This window comes from Neolamprologus brichardi, chromosome 15 (assembly GCF_056152115.1).
Source record: "Neolamprologus brichardi isolate AB-2024 chromosome 15, ASM5615211v1, whole genome shotgun sequence".
In the NCBI taxonomy this organism is placed as follows: Eukaryota; Metazoa; Chordata; class Actinopteri; order Cichliformes; family Cichlidae; genus Neolamprologus; species Neolamprologus brichardi.
In genome coordinates this window covers 19,930,494-19,952,374 of record NC_142118.1, presented here as the reverse complement: position 1 = coordinate 19,952,374, position 21,881 = coordinate 19,930,494, and the positions used below count along the sequence as shown (strand labels likewise).

General features: G+C 40.7%; 1 protein-coding gene across 16 annotated transcripts in view; it reads right to left on the bottom strand.

The window, feature by feature from the left end:
* Positions 1–21,881, bottom strand: part of afdna (afadin, adherens junction formation factor a) — a 116,752-nt gene that overhangs the window by 65,171 nt on the left and 29,700 nt on the right. For 10 of the 16 annotated variants that reach the window (XM_087852175.1, XM_087852176.1, XM_087852177.1 and 7 more), the window contains exons 2-10: positions 12,517–12,712; positions 12,277–12,389; positions 10,866–11,023; positions 10,517–10,671; positions 8,575–8,732; positions 5,207–5,291; positions 4,872–5,012; positions 2,378–2,422; positions 198–292 (exon numbers count right to left, since the gene is read on the bottom strand). In XM_087852175.1, the coding sequence (XP_087708301.1) occupies positions 198–292; positions 2,378–2,422; positions 4,872–5,012; positions 5,207–5,291; positions 8,575–8,732; positions 10,517–10,671; positions 10,866–11,023; positions 12,277–12,389; positions 12,517–12,712 (1,146 nt within the window). The remainder of the gene's footprint in view (positions 1–197; positions 293–2,377; positions 2,423–4,871; positions 5,013–5,206; positions 5,292–8,574; positions 8,733–10,516; positions 10,672–10,865; positions 11,024–12,276; positions 12,390–12,516; positions 12,713–21,881) is intronic. The other 6 variants (XM_087852181.1, XM_087852190.1, XM_087852191.1 and 3 more) reach the window with 3 other exon arrangements.

Below are 21,881 nucleotides of genomic sequence, written 5' to 3'. Positions count from 1 at the left end.
ACTGGCATCAAAACTTGGCAGCATGTGAGCTCTTCCCAAATACTGAAAGCTTTAGAAAGACAGAAATCTTAATTTAAAATTGCAATGTACTATTTTTTTTAAAAAGAGAGAAATTCTAGCATTAATATGTACAGTTTATATAGTGCAGTATTCTAGAGTCTGTATTAGAATTTTTTGTATTTTAATGGGGTGTTTACCTGGATGGCTCCGTCGTCTGTGCAGTCTGAGCCGACCTCAGTGATGCTGTGCTGAAGCCGATACAGCTTGGGTTTGTCCCGAGAGTCTGAGCCGTCTGAACACACACAGACACACGTTCAGATTTAGAAACCAGGTAAGGCTGCACACACATCACATTTTAAAGAAACGGCATACAGGTTCACTACACAAACTCACACATACACTGATTGACTGAAATCCCAGTCAATCAATTCAACATTAATACAGTACAGAGTCAATACATAGTGACATATGGAAAGCTGTGCATTATGCACTGCTAATGTGGCACAGAGTGTGGGGTTTTTGGTGGGGCTGCAGTGCAGTTATTGATATTAGTAAGTAGGGGTTTAGTAAAAGCAAAGCAGGGCATTAGTTCAGTGAAGGGAAAGGGATAAAATGTTGGCTGCTGTGGGGGGGGGGGGGGGGGGGGGGGGGTGAAAGGGTATCAGAAAAAAACCTACATATGACCATCTTATAAAAAAATAATACTGTCTGCTATACCGACTCTCAGTTTTTGTTTTTACCATCAATTCTGTGCCAGTTAAAGGTTTAAGGACTTTCACTTTCTTTAGACACTCAGTCATTTTTTCCACTTTCTCTCTCTATTTTATTCATTTATAACTTTTCATATTGCAACAGTTTTTCATTGTTTTGTGACTGATGCTATTATCATCATTATTTTGAATTTGAATACTATAAATTAATTAGAGATTAGATGCTAACAAATTTTTTTCATCTAAGTGATTGTTGAATTAAGTTGAATAGGAGCCACCCTTGCATATTAGTTGTTTTGTTTTTTTTTTTAGAATATTTGGATCTAATTTATTTGGCATTCTAATGGCTCAGTGACACGAGTAGATATATAACAGCTAACTGTCTGCAACTAAAAGGATGATAAACCAAACAAAAACACGGTGGCTGATAAACACATTTAATTTCCTTCCCTTTTGGCAGCTTAATGAACGCGCTGCAGAAACCAGATGCCTGATTGCGGCCGCACAGATCCCCTTGCAAAGGCAACCTGATTATTAGCAGGTTTGCATCTAATTTATTAACACAGAGACTGCCAACATGTTGCAATCAATCAGAGTTCGTCCACAACAATGAACACAACGTCTCTGCATCATGGCTCTTTAACATCGACCCAATATTATAATCCTACATAATATCAAGGTTCCTCCATCCTTTAACAGTGAAATTCAACATCCTGCTGCAACTATGTCACTATTTGTGATAAATTCCTAAATTCATGTTTCACATCTATGAGGTTTTGGTTGAAAGTAACAGTATATAACTGCCTAATGACCATTGAATTTGCAGTAACAGTGACAGCAGACCGACTCCATCTTATTGCCATTTTATCAAAGCTACTTTGAAGACACAGCTGATGGTCATCTTTGAGTGCTGCGAGATCATGAGGTCACACGGTTGCAACTGCAGTCTACAGACACCATTTTTCACAGTGTGGCATTATGCTCGATTTAGACTTCTGCTGTGAAATATAGATGCCAGTGATGGTTGCAGCTTCTAGCATTCTGTTTTACCTGTGCAGGCTGCACTGACAGTGACATGTGGTTACATTTCCATGCAGGTGGACTTCAGGTAACATCGAAGATTATGGTACAGGATTTCAGAAAGATTTGCAGTTACGACTATTTTACAGGTAGATTTAACACAGAAGAATAATTCCCATGTTTTGAGTTCTTCAGTCTTTCAGTCAGTTATGAGGTAACTCACTACAAACGTCACTTCGATTATTATCAGTTCATTTGTGAGCTTCTAGCAACTGGTGAAATAAATTGATTTAGTAGTTTCGTGTACCCTTCAAATAAAATGAATGTCAATCTGCAAAAATGCTTCCAAAAAGGTCTGTTTTCCCTGTGATTGGCTGGATATAATGTTAAATCCTATTTCTTATTAAAACTTAGTATCCTAAAATGTATTTAAGCTGTTATTGACTGTTTTAATGCCGATACAGAAAGTATTAAATAACTCTCATGTAAAATGTAAATAAATTGTTTAAATCACTTTTTCCTAACCTCTCTGTTCAGTACTAGTGCCTAAATCACATCTAAAACATGTATCAGGGCTGTTTGACCACTATTGGCCAAATGAGTTGACCCCACCAACAGACACACAGGGAGGTGCGGTAGATTTTTACCTTCGTGGTGCCGATAGGCGTAGTAGGCATAGTGATTCCCTCGCCCTAGGCAGGCAGGCAGGCACGGAGGTAGGAGACATGCACAGGCCCCACACGCGCACACACACACACACACGCGCATACGCACCATGCCATAAAGAAGGTGGGAAAGAAAACAGACAAATAGCAGAGGGTGAAAATGCAGCAAGGAAGGGAAAAAAATACCTTGTTAACCCGTTAATTGCATGGAAAGCAGGCAAACACACACACACGGTATTTTAAAAGGGCTCTCACTGTCTAGATTTGTCCTAGTGTCCAAATTTTAAATGAATTAAACAAAGCAGTCCTGTAGATGACAATGCACACTGCAAGTAAATTGTAAATTCTAGTTTACAGAGTATGTATCTTAAAGCAGGTCATAACAAAAAAGATCTTCCCAACAGTTTAACCACTGATCCAAACAAGTATGCATTTTGGTGGCATTACGTTGCCTGCCCTGACTTTGAGGTTAAAGCATCTTTATCTGTTTAAACGTGTTATATTTGGTAACTTTGTGGTTTATTTCTCACCTCACGTGTTTTTAGAATCAAGCTTGAGGTTAATGGTCTGCTTTTTTAAAGTGTAAAATTTTGGTTTTATTTTAAAATCCAAGAGCAGACAGAGTGGTGTTCATTCAATCAGGTGGTGCCGTAAAGGCTGTAAAATGGGGAGAGCACCCAAACAGTCGTCTATTGTGATGCATTATAGGGGCTCGCCTTCGCCCCACAGTCAGCTTTGCCCTCTGCTCGTCATATCTGGCTTCATAAAGCTTAGATGGAGACACAATTCTCAGCTTGAGGCTGAGACATCCCTTATGCCCATCTTTTAAATACAATCTATGAAGAAAACACACTGAGAGGTATGCTTGTGGTTACAGGACTTCCCTCAGTAGCTCGGACATCACTTAAATACTGGAAAGTCATTCAAAAGTAAAAATTACAACAAATTGATTTTTATCTTAAGCCTTCTACAGGGTAACCTCAGTGTTTTCTTTAATAGAAGTGGATTAAAGTCCAGTTAATTAACACACACACACACTCTCTCTCTCTCCTCACACAGACACACACACACTTTGCCAAGCAGCTGTTATTTAGACGAGCCACCAAATCAATTTCCCATCCTGGCAGTCTTCCACAGTCAGTGACCCGTCAACCTTACAGTAGATGAAGTAGACGTGTTAGTACATTCCTGGATAGGCCCCACTGGTGAGCCGATATCATTCCAGCACCACAGTTCAAACCAGTTCAAGTGCCAATAAGAATTGGGTTCACCAACGGGTCTGATAGGTTAATGGCATGATAGGAAGAATGACAAAAAGGCCAATAAAGAAAGAGAGGGATCAGTAGCAAGAAACAAGCTGTTAGGGTTGTGTCATATTTAACAAGACGTGGGTATGTTTCTCCAAAATGCCCTTCGAAAGGCTCTCACAACAAATAATCTGGGGTTTTATGTACTGCATTCCAGCTGTTATTACACCACTGTAACTTACCTCTTACAGTAGGAGTGGTCCCTATCCCGTATACTCTTACATCAGTAAGCAACTTCGTATAATTCACCAAATGAAGCTTTTTCATAGTAAGTTTAACTTTTTTGCTCTTTAAATCATCTTCATCATAAAAAAATATGATAAAGACTTTGATGTGGCTGTTAAGATTAGGACAGGTTTTCCCCCTTTGAATAATAATAATAATATGATGATGATGATGAAGAGATTCATTATACATGAGTGGTCTAAAAGAGTGATCTCAGCTGCTGTGACTGAGGACAGACACATTTTTGTTCTAACAACACCTACATATAACTCTTACCAATCTCTGCCTGATAACTTTACACTTTAGCCTCAAGAACTGCCAGATATTTCCCCTATAATCCCCCAATAAAGAATTATCTTATGTTAGAAACCCTTCAGGCAGGTATAACCTCAGTGCAACAAGCATAAAGGAGAAGATCTAATGTCCAAGTCTTTTTTATTCCGTGACTTCTCACAGTGCACTCATGTGTTTTGGAAACTTTAATTCATATTAAAAGCTACAGCTCTTTCTGATGGGGGGATAAAACAAAGTCAGGCAGCTGTAGCACGCGCCAACATCTCCAGCTATTTTTAAGAGCTGTCTGCAGCTTTCAGTGATCGTTAACCGCCCGCAGTGGTTTTTACACACTGACAAAATGCTGCAGTGGCAGGAAAAGAAACCACAACACAGCTGAAAGTGGTGAGAAGATGTGGGAGCAATAATGTAGCCGCATTATAATGTGCTTCATTCACCTCGGCAGGGAACACGAAGACAGACTCACCTTTGACCAAACCTGAGTGTTTTTTAATGCAGCTACACTGCAACCTGTTGGTCACTGTTTGCCATTACAACAACAAATCCAAAAAAAAAAAAAAAAGCTGCTTCCGCTGGTGCTGTCACTTGTAATGCATACCAACACTGACAGCAAAGATGAAGGGTCACATATGATAGTGTTGTGGTCCTACCTGGGCTCAACTCCACTAGATAAGGCAGTTTCTCAGGAGGCAGCGAGCTGTCCTTCCCTCTGAGGCCCTTGTCATCCACTTTCCTTCCCTTCCTCCCCTGGTAGTCCGGGGGTCTCTTCTTCAACTGGAACACTAATGCCCCTGAAAATGAGGAAGACTAAATTTTACTACCTGTACTCTCAGTAGAGATTCCACAGGTTAATATACAGTAAGAAGATCAATGGTCAAAGAAAAATTACATTTAAAAATAACATTTAATGTAATTTCAGTAAACCAGCAGCAGGGGGCGATAGTGACCAAGAAGCAGGGGACAAGTGCCTGAGTGTGTCTTTTACCTCTATCAGCAGGCCAGTCCCTGAAGATCTGCAGTGGACACTCATTATCGTCCAGAATCACCTCCTTGCCCGACTTATCATCTTGCTGCAAATAAAAGGAGACGAACACCAAATAAATTCATAGTTTATTCACATTTCATGCAGCTGTGCTTATTATTAGACTAATTAAACAACATGTTATAACATCTCCAGATGTTGCAGTTTAGAAATTGGTTGTTTTCCCATGTCCACATGGTCCATAATCCCCATTAACTAGTTTTCCAAGACACAATATAAAGAAAAGACGTCAGCCACTAATCCCGTTTTTCCACATCACACAGTCTAAAAATGCGTGCTGACCTGCAGCTTGTACTGGTTCAGTTTGCAGCTCAGTGGAGAGCAGATGCATTAGCAGATGAATTAGCCCCTCAAGTCTGAGGCCCTGGTATTCAGTAAGAGATGGGTTGTTTTGAGGAAGCGCTACTGTCTCAAGTGGAGCATCTCAAGTACCTTAGGATGATGTTCACAAGTGGGGGAACAATGGAAAGTGGGAGAGCGACAAGTGGGCTTCTACAGCATTTGCAGTACTGCTAAGTTCTGGTGAGCATAGGGTTTAATTAACTGGCAGGGCTATGCTCTAACCATCGCCTGTGGCTATGGGTTGTACCAGAAGAAAAAGATCATAAATACAGGCTGTAAAACTTTGTTTCCACCGAATGGTGTCTGGATTCAGACTACACAATATCAGCTGATTGCAACATGGAACAAATGTGCAATGTGTTCTACATTTCATCCTTCTACTCGTCGATCAGTGTCCAGGGATAACCAAAGAGGCTTTGGCCTGTCCACAGAGAAAAACCACCAATAAAATTCCTTACCAAAAAAAACCCTAACGAATTTATTCAATAACTTTGTGAAAAAGACAGAAAAGACTAACTGTGGTAGTGGTTACAGATTACACATGTCCTCACCTCCAAAAAGTCCAATTTAAACCTACAAAAGCCTTGTAGGTTGATAATTGCACAAAGGTTAAAGGGGAAAAAAAAGAGTTTTCCTCAACTTCAGTGACCTTGACTAATATGAGCTGATGGAGGAAATGTGAAAATCAATGAATAAGAAGATCACCAGGATCATACACGTCACCACTGTGGGGGTTTTTCTGGAGATCCCTAGCCAGCATTTCCATCCTGATGATATCACTTAAATTTTAAAAGCCAATAGGGGAGCAACGAGCAGCTCATCATGTCTCCAACTCTATAATCTTCTAACCTGACACATTAACCATTACAACAAACAACAATATTGTGTAATCTCAGTCCAGCCTTACACACAGAATGACTGATGTAACGTGGTTCAGGCTCCTTTAAGCCTCAAAGATGAGGTCATTTAACTACATCTGACAAGACAACGTCTCCAGAGAAGTCACAGGATGCAAAACAGAGCTTGAAAAGAAGGTGACTGGACTTCTTTAAGTTCTTTGAAGATGTTTCACCTCTAATCCAAGAGGTTTCTTGATTGTTTCACAGGATGAAAGATTAAAAACAAAACAAAAAAAAAAACTTCATCCAGTCGGCTTCTTTTTCAGCGCCTTAGACTATCATGACCTGTACGACTGAGAACCTACACAGACACGACGCAACACCTAGTTTTCAACTCTCCAGAAGAGCTGGAGGCAGTGGTGGTTGTTAGTTTTTGATAGCTGTGCTTAGATTAATGCTCCCATGATGCAGATAAGGAGAAAAAAAAGGACGAGTGGGTGGATAGTGGTTACCAGTTTCTGGTATTTCTCATTGTTGCAGACCTCCTGAACCCTGCACTTTAGGGTGAACTCGCACTAGGCACAGTCAGTGACTGTCCCAAACTCCCACACTGGCCTGTGCTCGAACAACACTTAACGATGCAGACCCAAGGATGAGTCAGTCTGCCTCAGCCTCTAAACACATCACTCCATTTTGCACACTGTCCTGTCAAAAATGTGTTAATTACTTAAGGCAATTTTTACACAACCAGCTGTCACTGAGGAAGTACTGGAGATCTGTGCAGGGAGTTTAGCTGAATTGTGCTGGACACACCTTTTCAACAGGCCAGACCTCGCAGCAGTAACACTAGTCAAAGGAAAAGCTCCAAACACACAACAGCTAACAAGTTAGCTCAGCTGAAAAGGGAAACTAGTGAGCTTGTTACTGGTTACGATGTGCTATCAATGTCAACTCTCTATGAGATCACACAGCCTCTGTACAATGTAACCATATGAGGGCTGTGCAGTTTTGGTAAAGCAAAGCACGCTGATGAGTTACTTTTCTAAGTAGATGGCCCTGTAATGTAACAGATCACTTCACAATAGTAACAACACTGTAAAGTGAAAAGGTACCTTTAAAAGTAACTGTGTGTGTGTGTGTGTGTGTGTGTGTGTGTGTGTGTGTGTGTGTGTGTGTGTGTGTGTGTGTGTGTGTGTGTGTGTGTGTGTGTGTGTGTGTGTGTGTCTGGAGGATCTTCCAGTGTATTGGCAGTTGTTTTATACGACTGGCAAAAGCTGAGAGGACAGATAGGAGACAGGCTGTGAGCCAAGTTCACCGTCACAGTCTAACACACACACACACACACACACACACACACACACACACACACACACGCTGATATAATAGAGCATCTGCTGCTACTGTGGCACTCAAACTGAAAGTAACTGAGCTGCATTCCTTAAGCTTTCCTTTTCAATCTACCATTCCTGTGAAGTGGGCATGGATTTTTCTTTTCTAACTTTTATTAGTCATCTTCATTTAAACAGGGACCAAAAAAATAGAAAATGTGTTTAAAATGTGCCTTAAAGGTGGGATATATAACACGCTCCTCCTATTGGAAGCTGTTACAATGTTTACTGACAGCAGTGGTGACCCTTGTGGCACTGACTGTGAACTTAACTTTCCACAGCCTCTCAGGAGGATGATAAAGGTGTTTATTACTGAACTCGGAGCGTTAAGGTTGTATAGTGCAGAGAAGTAGGATTAACGGTGTAACAATTCTCAGACGACAACAGAAATGGCGATACAAATGTCCCATCTCACGATGAGTCCCATGTGGAGTTGTTAAAGTATGCAAGTCTGGCAAAACGGAAACATGATTTTGGAAACATTACACCTCTAACCATGAAGATCAAATATGAGCTGTGAACATCACGCAGTGTACTCAAAAATAAAATCACATATTAAACTGTGACAAAAGCTCAAACTCTGTTACTGTTAACGTGGGTTTGATGGAATTTGCTGCAGCTGGAGGAACTAAACCTAATTTAACTCGATTTTAGTTTTAGCGAGAACAAAGCAGATTTTATGGTGTTGATGGATGTGTTTACTGGGAGCGTGAGAAGGTGGCAAGATGGGTTACAAACTTACCCGAGCAATGCAGTACTCTTTGGGGTTCTCCTTCTCTAGTCCATACTTCTCCAGAGCCTCCACCACAGCAAAGTCAGCTGTGTCTCTCGTGGAGAGGAGGATGGTTTTATACGGGATATTGGGCTTCAGACTGTCAGCGTATATCCTCAAAGTGCCTCCTGCAGAGACAGAGTGTGTTAGTTCTGAATGCAAAAGCACTAAATACTGTTTCACACCTACTTCTAGTTTTATTTCAGTGAACTTAGGTGTATTTTTCACATTTAGTTTCATTTTTGACTGCATTTAATATAGCCAATGTAATGGTGCTAGCAGACTCCCACTTTACAAACTTCTGTCACCATCGGTTCTCGGTCTATCATTTCTTGCTTGACCTGGACGTTAAACTTTCTTGCGTACACTTTTAGATGAGTTTGGGGAAAAGCAATAAATGTAATGCTCATAACAACTTGTTATTGTTACCATTACCATTGTTAACAACTAATGGGGACGGTTCAACTGAAAATGATCACCTTTGTAAATGCCACAAAAGAAGGCTTCAGCAGAGCAAACAGGATTTTCATTACATAAAATAAGGGTGTTTTGTTTGTTTTTTTAAATAGTGCTTTCTGCCGGGAGAACGTCACCGTCTAACCACCGGCCACCCTGCCTCACCGGCTGCATGTGTATGCGGACAGTGGTTTGAGCCGTTTTTAGAGCCGGTTCACTCGTCCATCTGTCTGTCTGGCAGAGTGATTAGGTAATGCCTGAGTCACACGCTGAACCAGTCAGCATGTTTGTTTCATTCATTCGGCACGTCCGCGACGTATGTCTGTGTGCGTAAACATGTCAGCGTGAGACGCTCCAACGGCATATGGCACTTCTGGGAAGCAGCTGATGTGGGCGTGAGTGATTAGCGATGAGCAGTGAAAACAATTTACTAATAACAAAAAGTGGGCCGCTGATCCGCATGTTATATAAACACCACTCCAATAGATGCGCACACCTGCATTCATAGAATTTAACTTGCTTTCTCATGCCCTTCCACACCAGATAAGGAGCGGCAGTGAACTGCGATGTTCAGGTCACGCTGCAGATTATCTCCAGAGTTCACGTCAGGTTTCCTTTAAGCCATACAAGGACATTCAGACTCGTTTTGGAGCCAATCCGGGTCCCTCTCTGGCTGTGCCATTTCGGTTTGTGACATAAAAAGTCAGTATTCACAGCTGATTTTCATATTTAGGTCAATTTACTGTTTACTCCAACAAATACCATCATGAATTTTAACATTTAAGATTCTGGGGGTTTTGCAGTTACTCTGACACTGGATTGAATTTGGTGGCAACACACACCTGAACAGTCCAAACCAGAGGTGCTCATACTTGTTGATCATCAGTGAATTTGTCGATTTAATTAGCAGCACTTGGCTTCTACTTGCCCTCTTAAGTCCTATGGAGGCTGTGACTGTGGACTCTAGAGTCCTGTGCTCTCTTTTCCACATGTCTGTAACAATATATCAGATTAGCCTTTGATGTTGACGGTCTCATTATTTTAAAGTAATACCACCTGCAAACTGCCCACGTGAGCCAATGTGTTCTGACTTTAGTTTATTTCCAGTGAGAAAAAACTTAAATACACAAGGGATCATTAAACATACTGTCCTCTGAGCTCTGTCTCTTGTCTCATCATTAAAAAAGTGAAACAAACACTTTAACAGTGTTCAATTAGTCTACATTTTGGATCTAATGGCACTATATGCTTTTTAATTTTAACATAAATGAGGTGCAGGCTATCTAATTGGGAAGGAATGTGTTTGTTATACATTTATTGTTTTTTCCTCTACCCACCCCTGAACTAGTACACATACGAGACTAGGCACAGTTGGTAATCCGAGCTCATGTTGGGATTAGGAGAAAAGGGTCTGAATAAACTCGTAAACAAGATATTTGCAAATTCTAAGAAGTACCTGAGTCTGGCCTCCCATCGCTGCTCATAAACTCCTGCATGCGTTTCTCCAGTTTCTGCTGGCGTCTTCTCTTCATCACCACCTCTGGGTTGGAGATCGTCCTGGTAAAGCTGGTTTCTGGCATGTCTTTATAAACCTCTGCTGCCAGATTTTCTCTAAACCAAAGAATAAATGGGACAGAAAAAGAAACGCAAGAGGAAAAAAAGGAGTCAGATGAAGGAACAGAAAGGTCAAAAGTTTAAATCACTATTCTGTCATTTTCTGGAGTGTTCTGTGCTTTTCCTCGCATTAAGAAAAAGAAAAAGAATCTCTGAGGACTGTCAGGATGTAAGATGAATGAGTGTGTTACCCGTCCTCGCGACTCAGTGTCTGATCGTCTCCATCAGGGATTCGGGTGAATTCCTTCTCCCTCTTCTTTTCCTTTTTCTTCTCCTTCTTGGACAGAGTCCTCTTGAAGTTCTGTATCACGCCGTCCTTCTCCTTCTCAGGCCCGTTACTCTGACTCTTCTAGAAAAACAAGAGAGTGAGAAACTGCTATAGATGCACTCATTTGTGGGTGAATAAGTGGCACATGAGCAAAGTGAGCAAGGAAAAGAAGAAAATCTTTGGCATCTTTGTGACATTCGAGTACGCCAAAATGTCCAAATTTGACTGAGGGCCCAAAAGGACTTTTAAAACCCACTAAAACCTGAGCAAAACACCTCTTGCAAGGTCAAATAGGCACACTGCAGTACTCCCCACAGGCTGTTAAATTAAGACTGGTAGTTGCTGTCTTGCTCTGCATCGTCAGTGAGCAGGAAGACGTAAACTACACCTCCACCTGCTCCAGGTTCTGATCAGAGCGGTCCTGTAACTCCCTACAGTGAAATACTCACCACCTCTTATCACAAATAGTACTGATTAGTGTACGTGTAAACAATAATACATTCCACTTTTAAATCACAAAAACGTTTGGGAGGCTGGATGAGGTTGTTGGTAGAGCGAATTTTTATGCACATTGAGTCACCGAAAATTGAGTTGTACACTTCACAGATTTTTACGCTTCATCGTTTTCTAATTTTTTTTATTACATTACAAATTAAAAATGCATCATTTATTATGATTAAAATTGGTTAGGGTTAGTGGGATAAAGATATAAAAACTATAGAAAAGATCAGTTTGAAGAGACAACCTGAAGGAACAGTTGAAAGATATTAAGGACCATAAGTGTAACCTGGCAGGAAGCCAGCTGGTACAAAACATGAGAGCAAATGAAAAATACCAAAAAAATTAAAAAAAAAAAATTAAAAACTTGAAAAAGATTAAGGAGGGTTGTTAAATATACCCGAGCAGCTCACTGAAGTAAAGTCTATGTGTAGGAAACACTATGTTCCATTTAAAGGCAGTATCACATATAGAAGTAGCTTCCCTATTGGAAAATGAAGCTGAGTACAAGTCCTTAGCCAGTGAGCATACGTTTCAGTTTTTAAAGCCAAATCAGAAACTCACTCGTCACATCTGGTCACAAAATACCTGAATGGCTTCCCTTCATTAACCAAGCGGCATCCATCTTTTATATACAGTCTGATTATATTCTAGTGGCAGCTGGTGGCTTTCCAATGCACATTTGTATCTTTGTGATCTTGAAGAGCTGAACAAAGTGATTTAAAATGATTCGTTTTTCCTTGACAGGCTACGGATGAATGGAAGAATAATTCATCTCGCTAGTAAGCCTAATGATTAACAGTGAACACTTGGACCGAACAGTCAGAGCAGCTGACCTTGGGCAGGATGTCGTTCTCATTCTTCAGGACAAATCGTCCTTCTCTGTCGTCTTTGTTCCAGTTCAGCTGCACAACAAGAGGCTTCTCGTCCAGGTCCAGCTGACGCTCTTCTAACACAGACACAGAAAGACCAGTTTACTTGAGAGCCATCCATTTCCTACTCTACATTTTTACGATTAATTTGATTCTGTAAAGTCTGTCGCGCTTTTCCTTGCATCAGAAATCTGTGGGACTCACCGCCACTGACATGGACCTCGTACAAGGAGTATTTTGGTGAGGACAGCATCCTCATGTCTGGTCTGAACTTCTCTGCTAACGTTTCAATGACGTCCTGCGTTGTTGCTGTGCTGGAGACTCTGATGCACTTGGTAGCAAAGTTACCGGCGACCCGGTCCTGAAAGTAGAACCTCATCACGCCATGGAACTCCAAGTCCTTTTAGAAAAAACACAGGAAGAGAGTCACCAATTCTGTTTATACAAGCCGCAAATTACAAAAATACACCAAACATTTACATTCAACACAATTGCGTTTACATGCAGAGCATAAACAAATACTTGGATATTAACATTGAAGATTGAAAAAAAAATAGGGCATAAACAGTAGCTCAGACTTATTATTAATGCAGGATGGCGCTCTTAAGGTGGCTGTTCAGCAGCCTCGACTGTAGCGGGAGAGCAAAAAAGCAAGGCTGGCTAAGATCCAGAGAGCCGAGTGTGTCAGCAGGTTGTGCGAGGACAGGAAAAGAAGGGTGATCAGTTATTCACCGATATGGACTGCCAGCCCACATGCATCAAGTTTTGAGCACAACAACTTACTTCAGTGACATCGGTTCTTAAATAGACAAGATGAATGTTTGCCGTCCAAATATCACATTAAATACTGAAGACATCACAACCATGAGGCATGTCATTTCGGATAAACTTTCAAGTATACGTGTGAAGTATATTTGAGGTCATAAGTGAGCGTAATAGGTCCCTTTAAAGCAGTTCAACACCGATTAGTTCCAGTTTACTTTGAATTAAATCTTAAATCTGTACTTAAAGTCATTTGTATATAATTGGTATCAAATGTTATTTCCAGGAACCTTCCTGATCTGCACACTGATTTAATGTGTTCCAACTTACTTATCTACTTTATCTCAGCACACTGTGCATGTCTAAGGAAACCTCTCCAGAACACACACAGCCTGTTACACAGCTACCCAGGGCTATTTTCTCTACATGTGTACAAATTCACTGCCTACATGTAGACATTTCCTTCATCTGCTACAGAGTGTACTACAGAACAGGAATGTGTAAAACCTGATGTATGTACGCAACGTTGTGCTGACGCAGCAACTGTAGCTCGCAGCCTGTGCACACACATGCATATGTTATGGCTCAGCAGTAAATCTGCCTCATATTTCATCATAACCGCCACCAGAGAAAGATCTAAGGTATTCAGGAGCTTGCCAACATTGCATAGCTATGCATAGCTCTGAAAAAGTAGGTGATTGTATCTTACTCTAGGGGACAAAAACAAATTGAAAGCGAGAGACAAACTTGTGGAAAGATATTCAAGTAAGATGAAGGCAGCTATGAACACATCAACCCATATATAGTTTCTCACAGACGCTGATTGGTTTCTGGCATCATGGGGGGGATGCACGCCTTCTTAAGTGCAGCATTAAATGTTGCCACTTTAAGGTGAATGCCAGGACAAGTGGATGAACCTGTGGAACAAAATGCAGATACTACTCGAGCACCATGGTCCAAGTAACATTTCATGAATAGTGATGTCATTTTCAGAGAACCCATTGGTCAGGAGGTGACAGTTATATATATTCTCAGTGGACAGAGTAAGCACTGAGAGAGTGTGTCTTTAAGGTTTACTTCATATGAAATTGTTACATTTTATTATGGCAGGAAAGATGTTGCGTCTTCACTGTGGATCTCCTAGACCGCAGATATCTTTTCTGTCAGCATGCCAACAAAACAACTCACATGCCAGCTTCTAATAGGGGATGCAAACAAACAAATTCAACCATATAATCTGAGGCTGAGGAGTGTGTGCAGAAAGACTTACAACAAAAGATTCAACTACACTGATTCTGCACAGTTTGTGGACTTTGTTCCATATAGAAAAAACAGGAAAATAGAAAAGAGGCCGACAGAAGTGAAAACGTTCCCCACCTCTTTCTAACTCGCCGCCTCCCCTTCCCCGTCGAGTGGAAACACTGAGAACAGTTTCGATAGGCAAGGGTGGAGTCGGGAATGTGCACGCGTTGTGATTTACTGCTGGAATGTGGGTCATCGAGGGCTGCCGTTGTCAAGCTTGCGTAACTGTTGGTTACAGTTACCGTGGAGACACTGAGGTTCAAACAAGGCCCAGCTTAGAGCGAGCGGTGGATAATTAACACACTGGTCAGTACAACGGCAGACACCTTCTGGGGCCACTGGGAACTGTTAAGGGCAGCCATGTGTAGTTCAAGTTCAATGCACCTCCAGATGATGGTGCATTCCTGCAAAGTCTCATCTCAGCCATCTACACCCCTAAATAATCCAGCCCTAAACTCCTGAAAGTCATAATCTTAAAGTTGTGGACCAGTACTGACATTGCATCCACTCATTTCCACAAGTTTCCAAGGGGGAGGGGATTTAATTAACTAACCAATTACAAGAGACTAAAGCAGCAGCATCTAACATCAGCTCAATTTGCCTTCATGTTGTCCTTCGCTCCAACATCTTGAATACTTGCAATAAGGACTGCTCGCAAGCCCGATCCGGTAGCGCCATGGCTGTGAACTTGGGCTAGCAGCACTCGCAAAACGGCACAGCTGCAGACAGTTTACTATGTACACAGTTTATGCACCTTTCTCCCCCCAACCATCAATGCTTTGATCTACAAACTGCACACAACTACACATCTAAATAATTTGTAAATCACACTCAGCTTTCAGAATCCCTTTACTTTAATAGTTTAAAAACAAACAGCGTACACAGTAAAACAACTAGTAAGGCTAAAATCTCCGTCTCCAGTGTGAGTGCTGGGTGATAATCTGTATATAGTCAACACTGATATACCTCCATGCCAACACACTTGTTCTGCAGGAAAGCTAAAACTGGACTAAAGTGAAAACAGTTCAGCATGTTCTTCCATTTTTTTCAATGCCATCCTGTCTCGTGCCACAAAAAGGCACGCAGTGGCTGTGTGAATATCAGTTCCCAGCTTCACAGAGCTGACATGAGTGCAGCGTTAATCCGGTGTGTAAGCAAGTCTTCTTTAAGATCAACTCTAAACTTAATTTTGTGAACTATTTCAAGCACTTACTTCGCTAAAATAATAAAATGTGCCATTATTTTTTTATCTTTTCAGCCACTACAACCTGGCAACCCTGACTTTGAGGCTGAGGAATGTTTCAAATAATGATCTAGTGATTTTATGGAGGAAAAATTATCTTTGATATTATTTTTGGACAGAAAAGGAAAGAAGGGCAGGCAAAGGAGACAATACTTAGACACAGGACTACTGTTACTTTATTGTCCTCCACAGCTGACAATTGTCTTGGATCAAACCAGATTACAGGAAATATTAGAATAAAACAATAAAATTTAGGCAAAGAAATTCAAACATATCAAATAAAAGAGCAGAACAGGAACAAATGGCTCCGTTTATGCCTCTGCGGCTTTCACTCCAATAATCCCCAACAGCTTTTTCTATTTTCTTCCATATTTCACAGACAGCACATGGTTTGAGTGGAAATGCTAATGCAGCAGTATACCAACAAACAACAGCCCGGATAAGAGCTGCTGCGCTCCGCCTGTCAAACGCACGCAGTCCCACATTTCCAGTCGAGTGATGGCAGAGAGGAATCAGCTGAGGTTTAGGGGAGTCTTTGATGTTCCACTAGTTCTGTCAGCGTGTTTATATATGCTGGGTCGACATATGCTCTATGTACACAAATTAACTAATGCCATGTAATTACTGCATGTTAGACCATATGTGGCACTACAGAATATTGTGCATCTGTGTAGTTCCCTTTCTTCACTGTGTCAAGCATCAGGGAATGCTCACGTACACAGAGTGAGTGTAATGCAGGCCAATACCATAGATACCTGTTACGTTTTCAATTTATTAAGCCCCTTCAATTCTCACACAAATAGCGAGCTATGTCAGACTTTAGTTGTTTCTAGTTTTGATTTTTGGTAGTGTCCTTGTCATTACTAATAGCATTCAGGTTGCACAGGTAGTCTGGCTCCTCCAGGGTGGCATGAGAAAGTTTGTGTCCAGCAAAGACTCAAGAATAACTGTCGTTATTTGAGAGCTGGACAGGGTCATTGATAGGCATCAACACCGCACCAGGACTATATCTACTTTTTCCCTCCTTTATTACCATCTTGCTACAAAACTCAAACAAACTCTTTGTTTGCACATGTGCAATATTCCTAATATGTTGTGAAAAAACACTGACACATATTTAGAATATGTAAGGAGGCTCATCTCTATAAAACAGGCTGTTTTGTCATCACTTTGTTATTCAAGTATCTGTGGCAGTAAATCCTCCTCCTCCCCTTGTGTTAGCATTGGACAAAATCACAATGTCGTTATTAGAAGTGAAAACTGAAAGTAATTTAGTCACGGCAAGCTGTAGTATTTCTCTACTAAACAATCTCTCACATGCTCAGGTCTTATTCTAAAACTGTGTGAGAGCGTGCAACTAACAGCAACAGTGGAGGGAAACCATACTGCGTGAGAGATAACCTCGATTTTCAAATCCAACTGACTAACAGCTCAGGGTCAAAGTTCTCTAAGGGAAGAGTTCGAAGGTCACGTCTTTGTTTGTATGTGTAAGTGAGTTTACTTCACACTGCGGCTTTTTCCTTTTTTTAAGAGCTCCTACCTGGTGCTTGTCTCATGTGTGGGAACAGTGGATTAAACTTTAAGCCAAATGTAGTGTCATTACCGTACAAGACAAAAAATAAATAAATAATACAGCAAATACTTCACCCTTTTAAAAGAAACAACCTTTTCACAGGATATTAGCCAAGCAATTTTGTACCTTTGAATATCAGTGTGTAAGCACTTTGAATAAAACCAAAAATATGTTCATAACCCTAAAGTAATATTCAGAAACTGTCACATTAGAACTACAGACCTAAAGCAAAAAGCTGATGTCTGGTAAGTACTTCTTTTGGCTGCTCCCTGATTTAACTCCACTCACCCTCTCTCTTGCACCCTCTTCGGACACACCAACCCTCAGCATGCCCGCTCAGTAAATCCATAAATCTTCTCTTTGGCTTTGCTCTTTTTCTAAATGCTTCATTCCTAATTCTGCTTGGATAAGTACAAGTTAACCCCCCTGCAGTGACGGTATTCAAAGAGGGACAACAGGACGATCTGGACAATTAGGAAGACGGTCCAGACCTACCATATTGGTCTGTTGGCAAATAAGGTGACAGGAAGGAATTTAAAACTTTATTAAAACGTTTCATTATTTTAATGGCACAACAGTAGGAAATAAAATCAAATTAAAAAAAAAAAAACATCTTGTAAATCTTCCTGCTTGCAAAAGATTTTTGATGAGCACACGTTTGTCCAGTGCTGCCTGAGGTCAAACAGTAAACTGGAAGCATGTTGTACAGGATGTTACAGCCTCTCTAATAGTCATCATTAACTCAGTGTGCACCCTCAGCAGAAGTTATGAAACAGTACTTCTACTTTCTGTATACAAGGGTCACTGGTACACAATCCAAGAAAAGAAAACAAGTCAGTGTCAGAAACAAGTCAGTGTCTCAGAAACTCTCCTGAGATCATTAACATGAAGGTTGCTAAAAAATTAAAATTAAAAAAATTACAAAAAAAACAGCAAAAAGATAATTTGTCTAAAAATCATCTGTACTGATGTGGAATGCAGTGGAACCTCTTGGCTCCGGAGGGGCAGGTGATGTTGTCCATAACATCATAAACCATTTATAATTTTTACAGCATGATAAGAAACAACAGAAATTAATGCAAAATGAAAATAAAAATTAAAAGGACTATTTTCCCCCACCAATTATTTTCATAAACTTTGGAAGAAAATCTTTTTTGTAATTACATTTATTTATCGCCCAGTCCTGACTGAATACATGCATCCCTAACTATCAGCATGCTAATATAGTTACACATAATTATTAACCCACGTTCACATTACACATATGAAAACCAATAATTTATATAATTTGCGTGCACGGTTTCAGGCTGCTAGTATAACACAACATGGAGCAACTATGAGTTAGCCAATCGAAAACTTTGCCTTTCTCCACCTAATGGTAATGGACTTTCATCAAACGTTTCAACACACTGCTCGTGTTTTCATCAGGTTTTTTGCTTGTAAAAGCAGTGTCAGCATCAACTCTAGTAAAGTGCAACCACACTTTTTAGCACTCAATTCTCTCCACCTTCCTCACAAAGACCGGGGTGTGGCAAAGTTGCCCCGCCCTTTACAAAAAGTAAATAGGGAACCATGCATCATAGATTCAAGTCTTAAACAGTAACAGAGGTGGTCAGATTAAATGCGAGAGATAACTTATGTACCAGGACCCATTTAACACCAGGTTTGGGTACCCATTCCTACTGACATCATCATGTCTCACTTTCTTATCATCCTTTCACATCTCTTTCTCACTATTCTCCCAAGTAAAAGCAGCACGGCCTCCGGAGCCTTCTTAAATCTGCCCTAAATAAATGCAGCTACAGTGTGTGTGTGTGTGTGTGTGTGTGTGTGTGTGTGTGTGTGTGTGTGTGTGTGTGTGTGTGTGTGTGTGTGTGTGTGTGTGTGTGTGTGTGTGAGAGATAAACTTGTGGGGGAGTGGTGGGTAGGAGGTTATCAAGTGCTAAGGAAACTAACCAGACCTCCACATAAACCACTCCTGGGCTCTGATGTGTCTCTGCTGTGCTGAGACTGAGCAGAGCTGCTGTCTATAGATAACAGAGATACCACACAGTACTCGGGATAAGATGGACACCATTCACAACCGTGCAGGTAAACGATTCCATACTCCTGGTTCCCATCTTTCAATTCTCTGATGAATCCATTGGCTGCAGGCAAACACCGAGATCTAAATGAGATCTCAAACTCGTTATCCCCAGCAATTTACAGGAAGAACTTTATATAAATGCTGTTGCTAAAAATACAAATCATCCATGGCTCACTGGTTTAAATGCTTGGGTTGTCTTGAAACTAACATTATTCCAAAATATCATTTAGAAAAGGTGTGATGCCACAGTGCTGACATAACAAAAAAGATAAAGCACTCCAAAAAAAATATCCACAGTTGAAATCTAGAGGAGAAACCAAAAAATTATTAAGCCAAAACCCAAGTTTAAGGCCAACATGCACAGCTCAAACCTGTACACGAGTTGCTCAGCATCAATTTAGATGTCAGAGGAGGCCATTAAGAAACTTTTGAAAAGTTTATTTCCAAGCACCACCTTTTTTCCAAGCTTTTCCTTAAAGGTATAAAACTGTTAATGGGAACAGTAGGTTAAGTATGGCAAGTCAACACCGCAGTAAGTCAACTACGAAACTGGTGTCCTGCTGAGCCTAATACACTGCTGGAAAGCCTTTGTAGACTCAAAATAACTACCTGGAGTTGTTATGAACATGACTGCCGGGAATGAAACTTTTTTCTAAAAGGACTTTAATAATATATGTTGTCATGTATGATTTTGATGTCTGGATAATGTTCTGTGTGTAGAAGTTTTAATTAAAATGCTCTTGTTGCACATCTGTGGCGTGGAAACCAATCCAGAGAGATGTGCAACAAAGAACCCCAGCTGGCATCCAATCTCTGTTATAGAGTGTGCATCTTTGACACTAGGACACCTCAGAAAACACTTTTGACACCAAATGTAACCCAAGGACACCAGCATTTTATATTTGTTACCCTTTTTACCTGAATGGAAAACATGCAGGTGTGCACTTGAACACACCTGCCATATAAGCGTCTTGCAGACAGTAAGAGCAGGGCACCATTTCCTGAGTTTGGCTTTATTATACATCTGCTGCACCAGTAAGCAGTTATTTCAGCTGGCTCTATGTCTGATCTCAATTTGGGGAGGCTCATGCTCACAGGGATGGGACTGAACTGCAATATGAAAACAATTACAGCCAATAAAATGTTTCCCATTACTTGGTCATGGTCAATTTAAGGTCTCAGATAAATTCTAAGGAGTCTAAGGATAAGATCTCGCCCTCTATTGTCTTTCTGAATTTGGCATTGAGGAACTTTTTGGGATAAAACTGCACACTTATCACTAGATTTGCAGCCTAAAAAAACAAAAAACCTCATTCTAGGCAGCATGTGTCCCTGGTTTGGACGGCTTACAGCTAAGCTGCTATGTTGCTGGACTTCAAAACCACAGCTCTGATCCCCACCCTAAAATACAAATAAACAAAAACAAAAGTGCTTAACACTGTGATTTCACCCTCTCTCATACTGCAGTCATGTTTATAATTAAATACCAATACTAGCAAACCAGAAAAAGGTGAAACCCCTAGTTTCCATGGAGACACTGAAACTTAAATTTGGATTTTTTTTTAGTTTTTGGCACTGAAACGATGAATTTGAAGTAGGGAGGAGAGGAGCTTTCTGGGTGATGGCTGTTTGAAAATGAGAACAGATTCCAGCTGCTGTGCGTCATACACACACATGAACATGAGTCTAATAAAATGAACTGAATTCCTGAGTCAATATTGTTGCAGCCCCACCTGCAGAAACATGGGGGGATTCCTCCCTAAGCCCGTGTCTAAGGTCAGCTGGACCGAGGTTTTTAAGGCAGACGTGGGGAGGGGAAAGTCATCCGAGCAGGGGCATTTCAAAGACTTCACAGCATACCAAAGAAGAATAAAAGACATGAGGAGAGGGAGAGAGGTGAAGACGAGAAACCCTGAAGCAGGAGAATTACTTTCCCATTCCTTTAAATAGCCATGGGATGTGAGGCTTACACCGCATTATCCTTGATATCAAATATCTCACTGATACTTGCGGTTGCAGATGTAATATCAGAAATCCCATCCTCTCCTACTTTTCTTCCCCCACTTGAATACAAGTTAAGGGCACACCCTCAAGCAAGCTCTCGATAAGTGTAAGAATAAAGCTCAGTAATAAATCTTTAAGACCTGTTTTGATGGTGCACTTAAATTTAAGAACATTTTAACAACTTGTTTTCAGGAATAAACGCGACATGCTGCGTATATGGGCCGTTTTGTAGGTCCATCAAAGGAGGAGAACAAGATGTCCAAAAAGCAAAGCCGTGGGTCACATGAAGAGATAAATCCTCATTTAACTGCTGAGCTGAAGGGCAGAGCAAAAGATTAAGCAAAAGTGCCAGAAACGCACCACTTGTTATTCCAAATGTGTGGAGAGAAACTGAGTAACTCAGAATAACTACGCTGTAAATATGAGTGTTTCCACACACTTGCATCTCACTTAGGTGGGCTGCCTGGGTATATTTTGCAATTTGTATTTATTGTATATATTAGTGCTAGTATTAGTTTTCTCTATTAAAATGCAGGGAAATATTTGTCAGGGGCAGTTATTACAATATAAACGGCTAATCAGTAGCCACGTAAACGTTT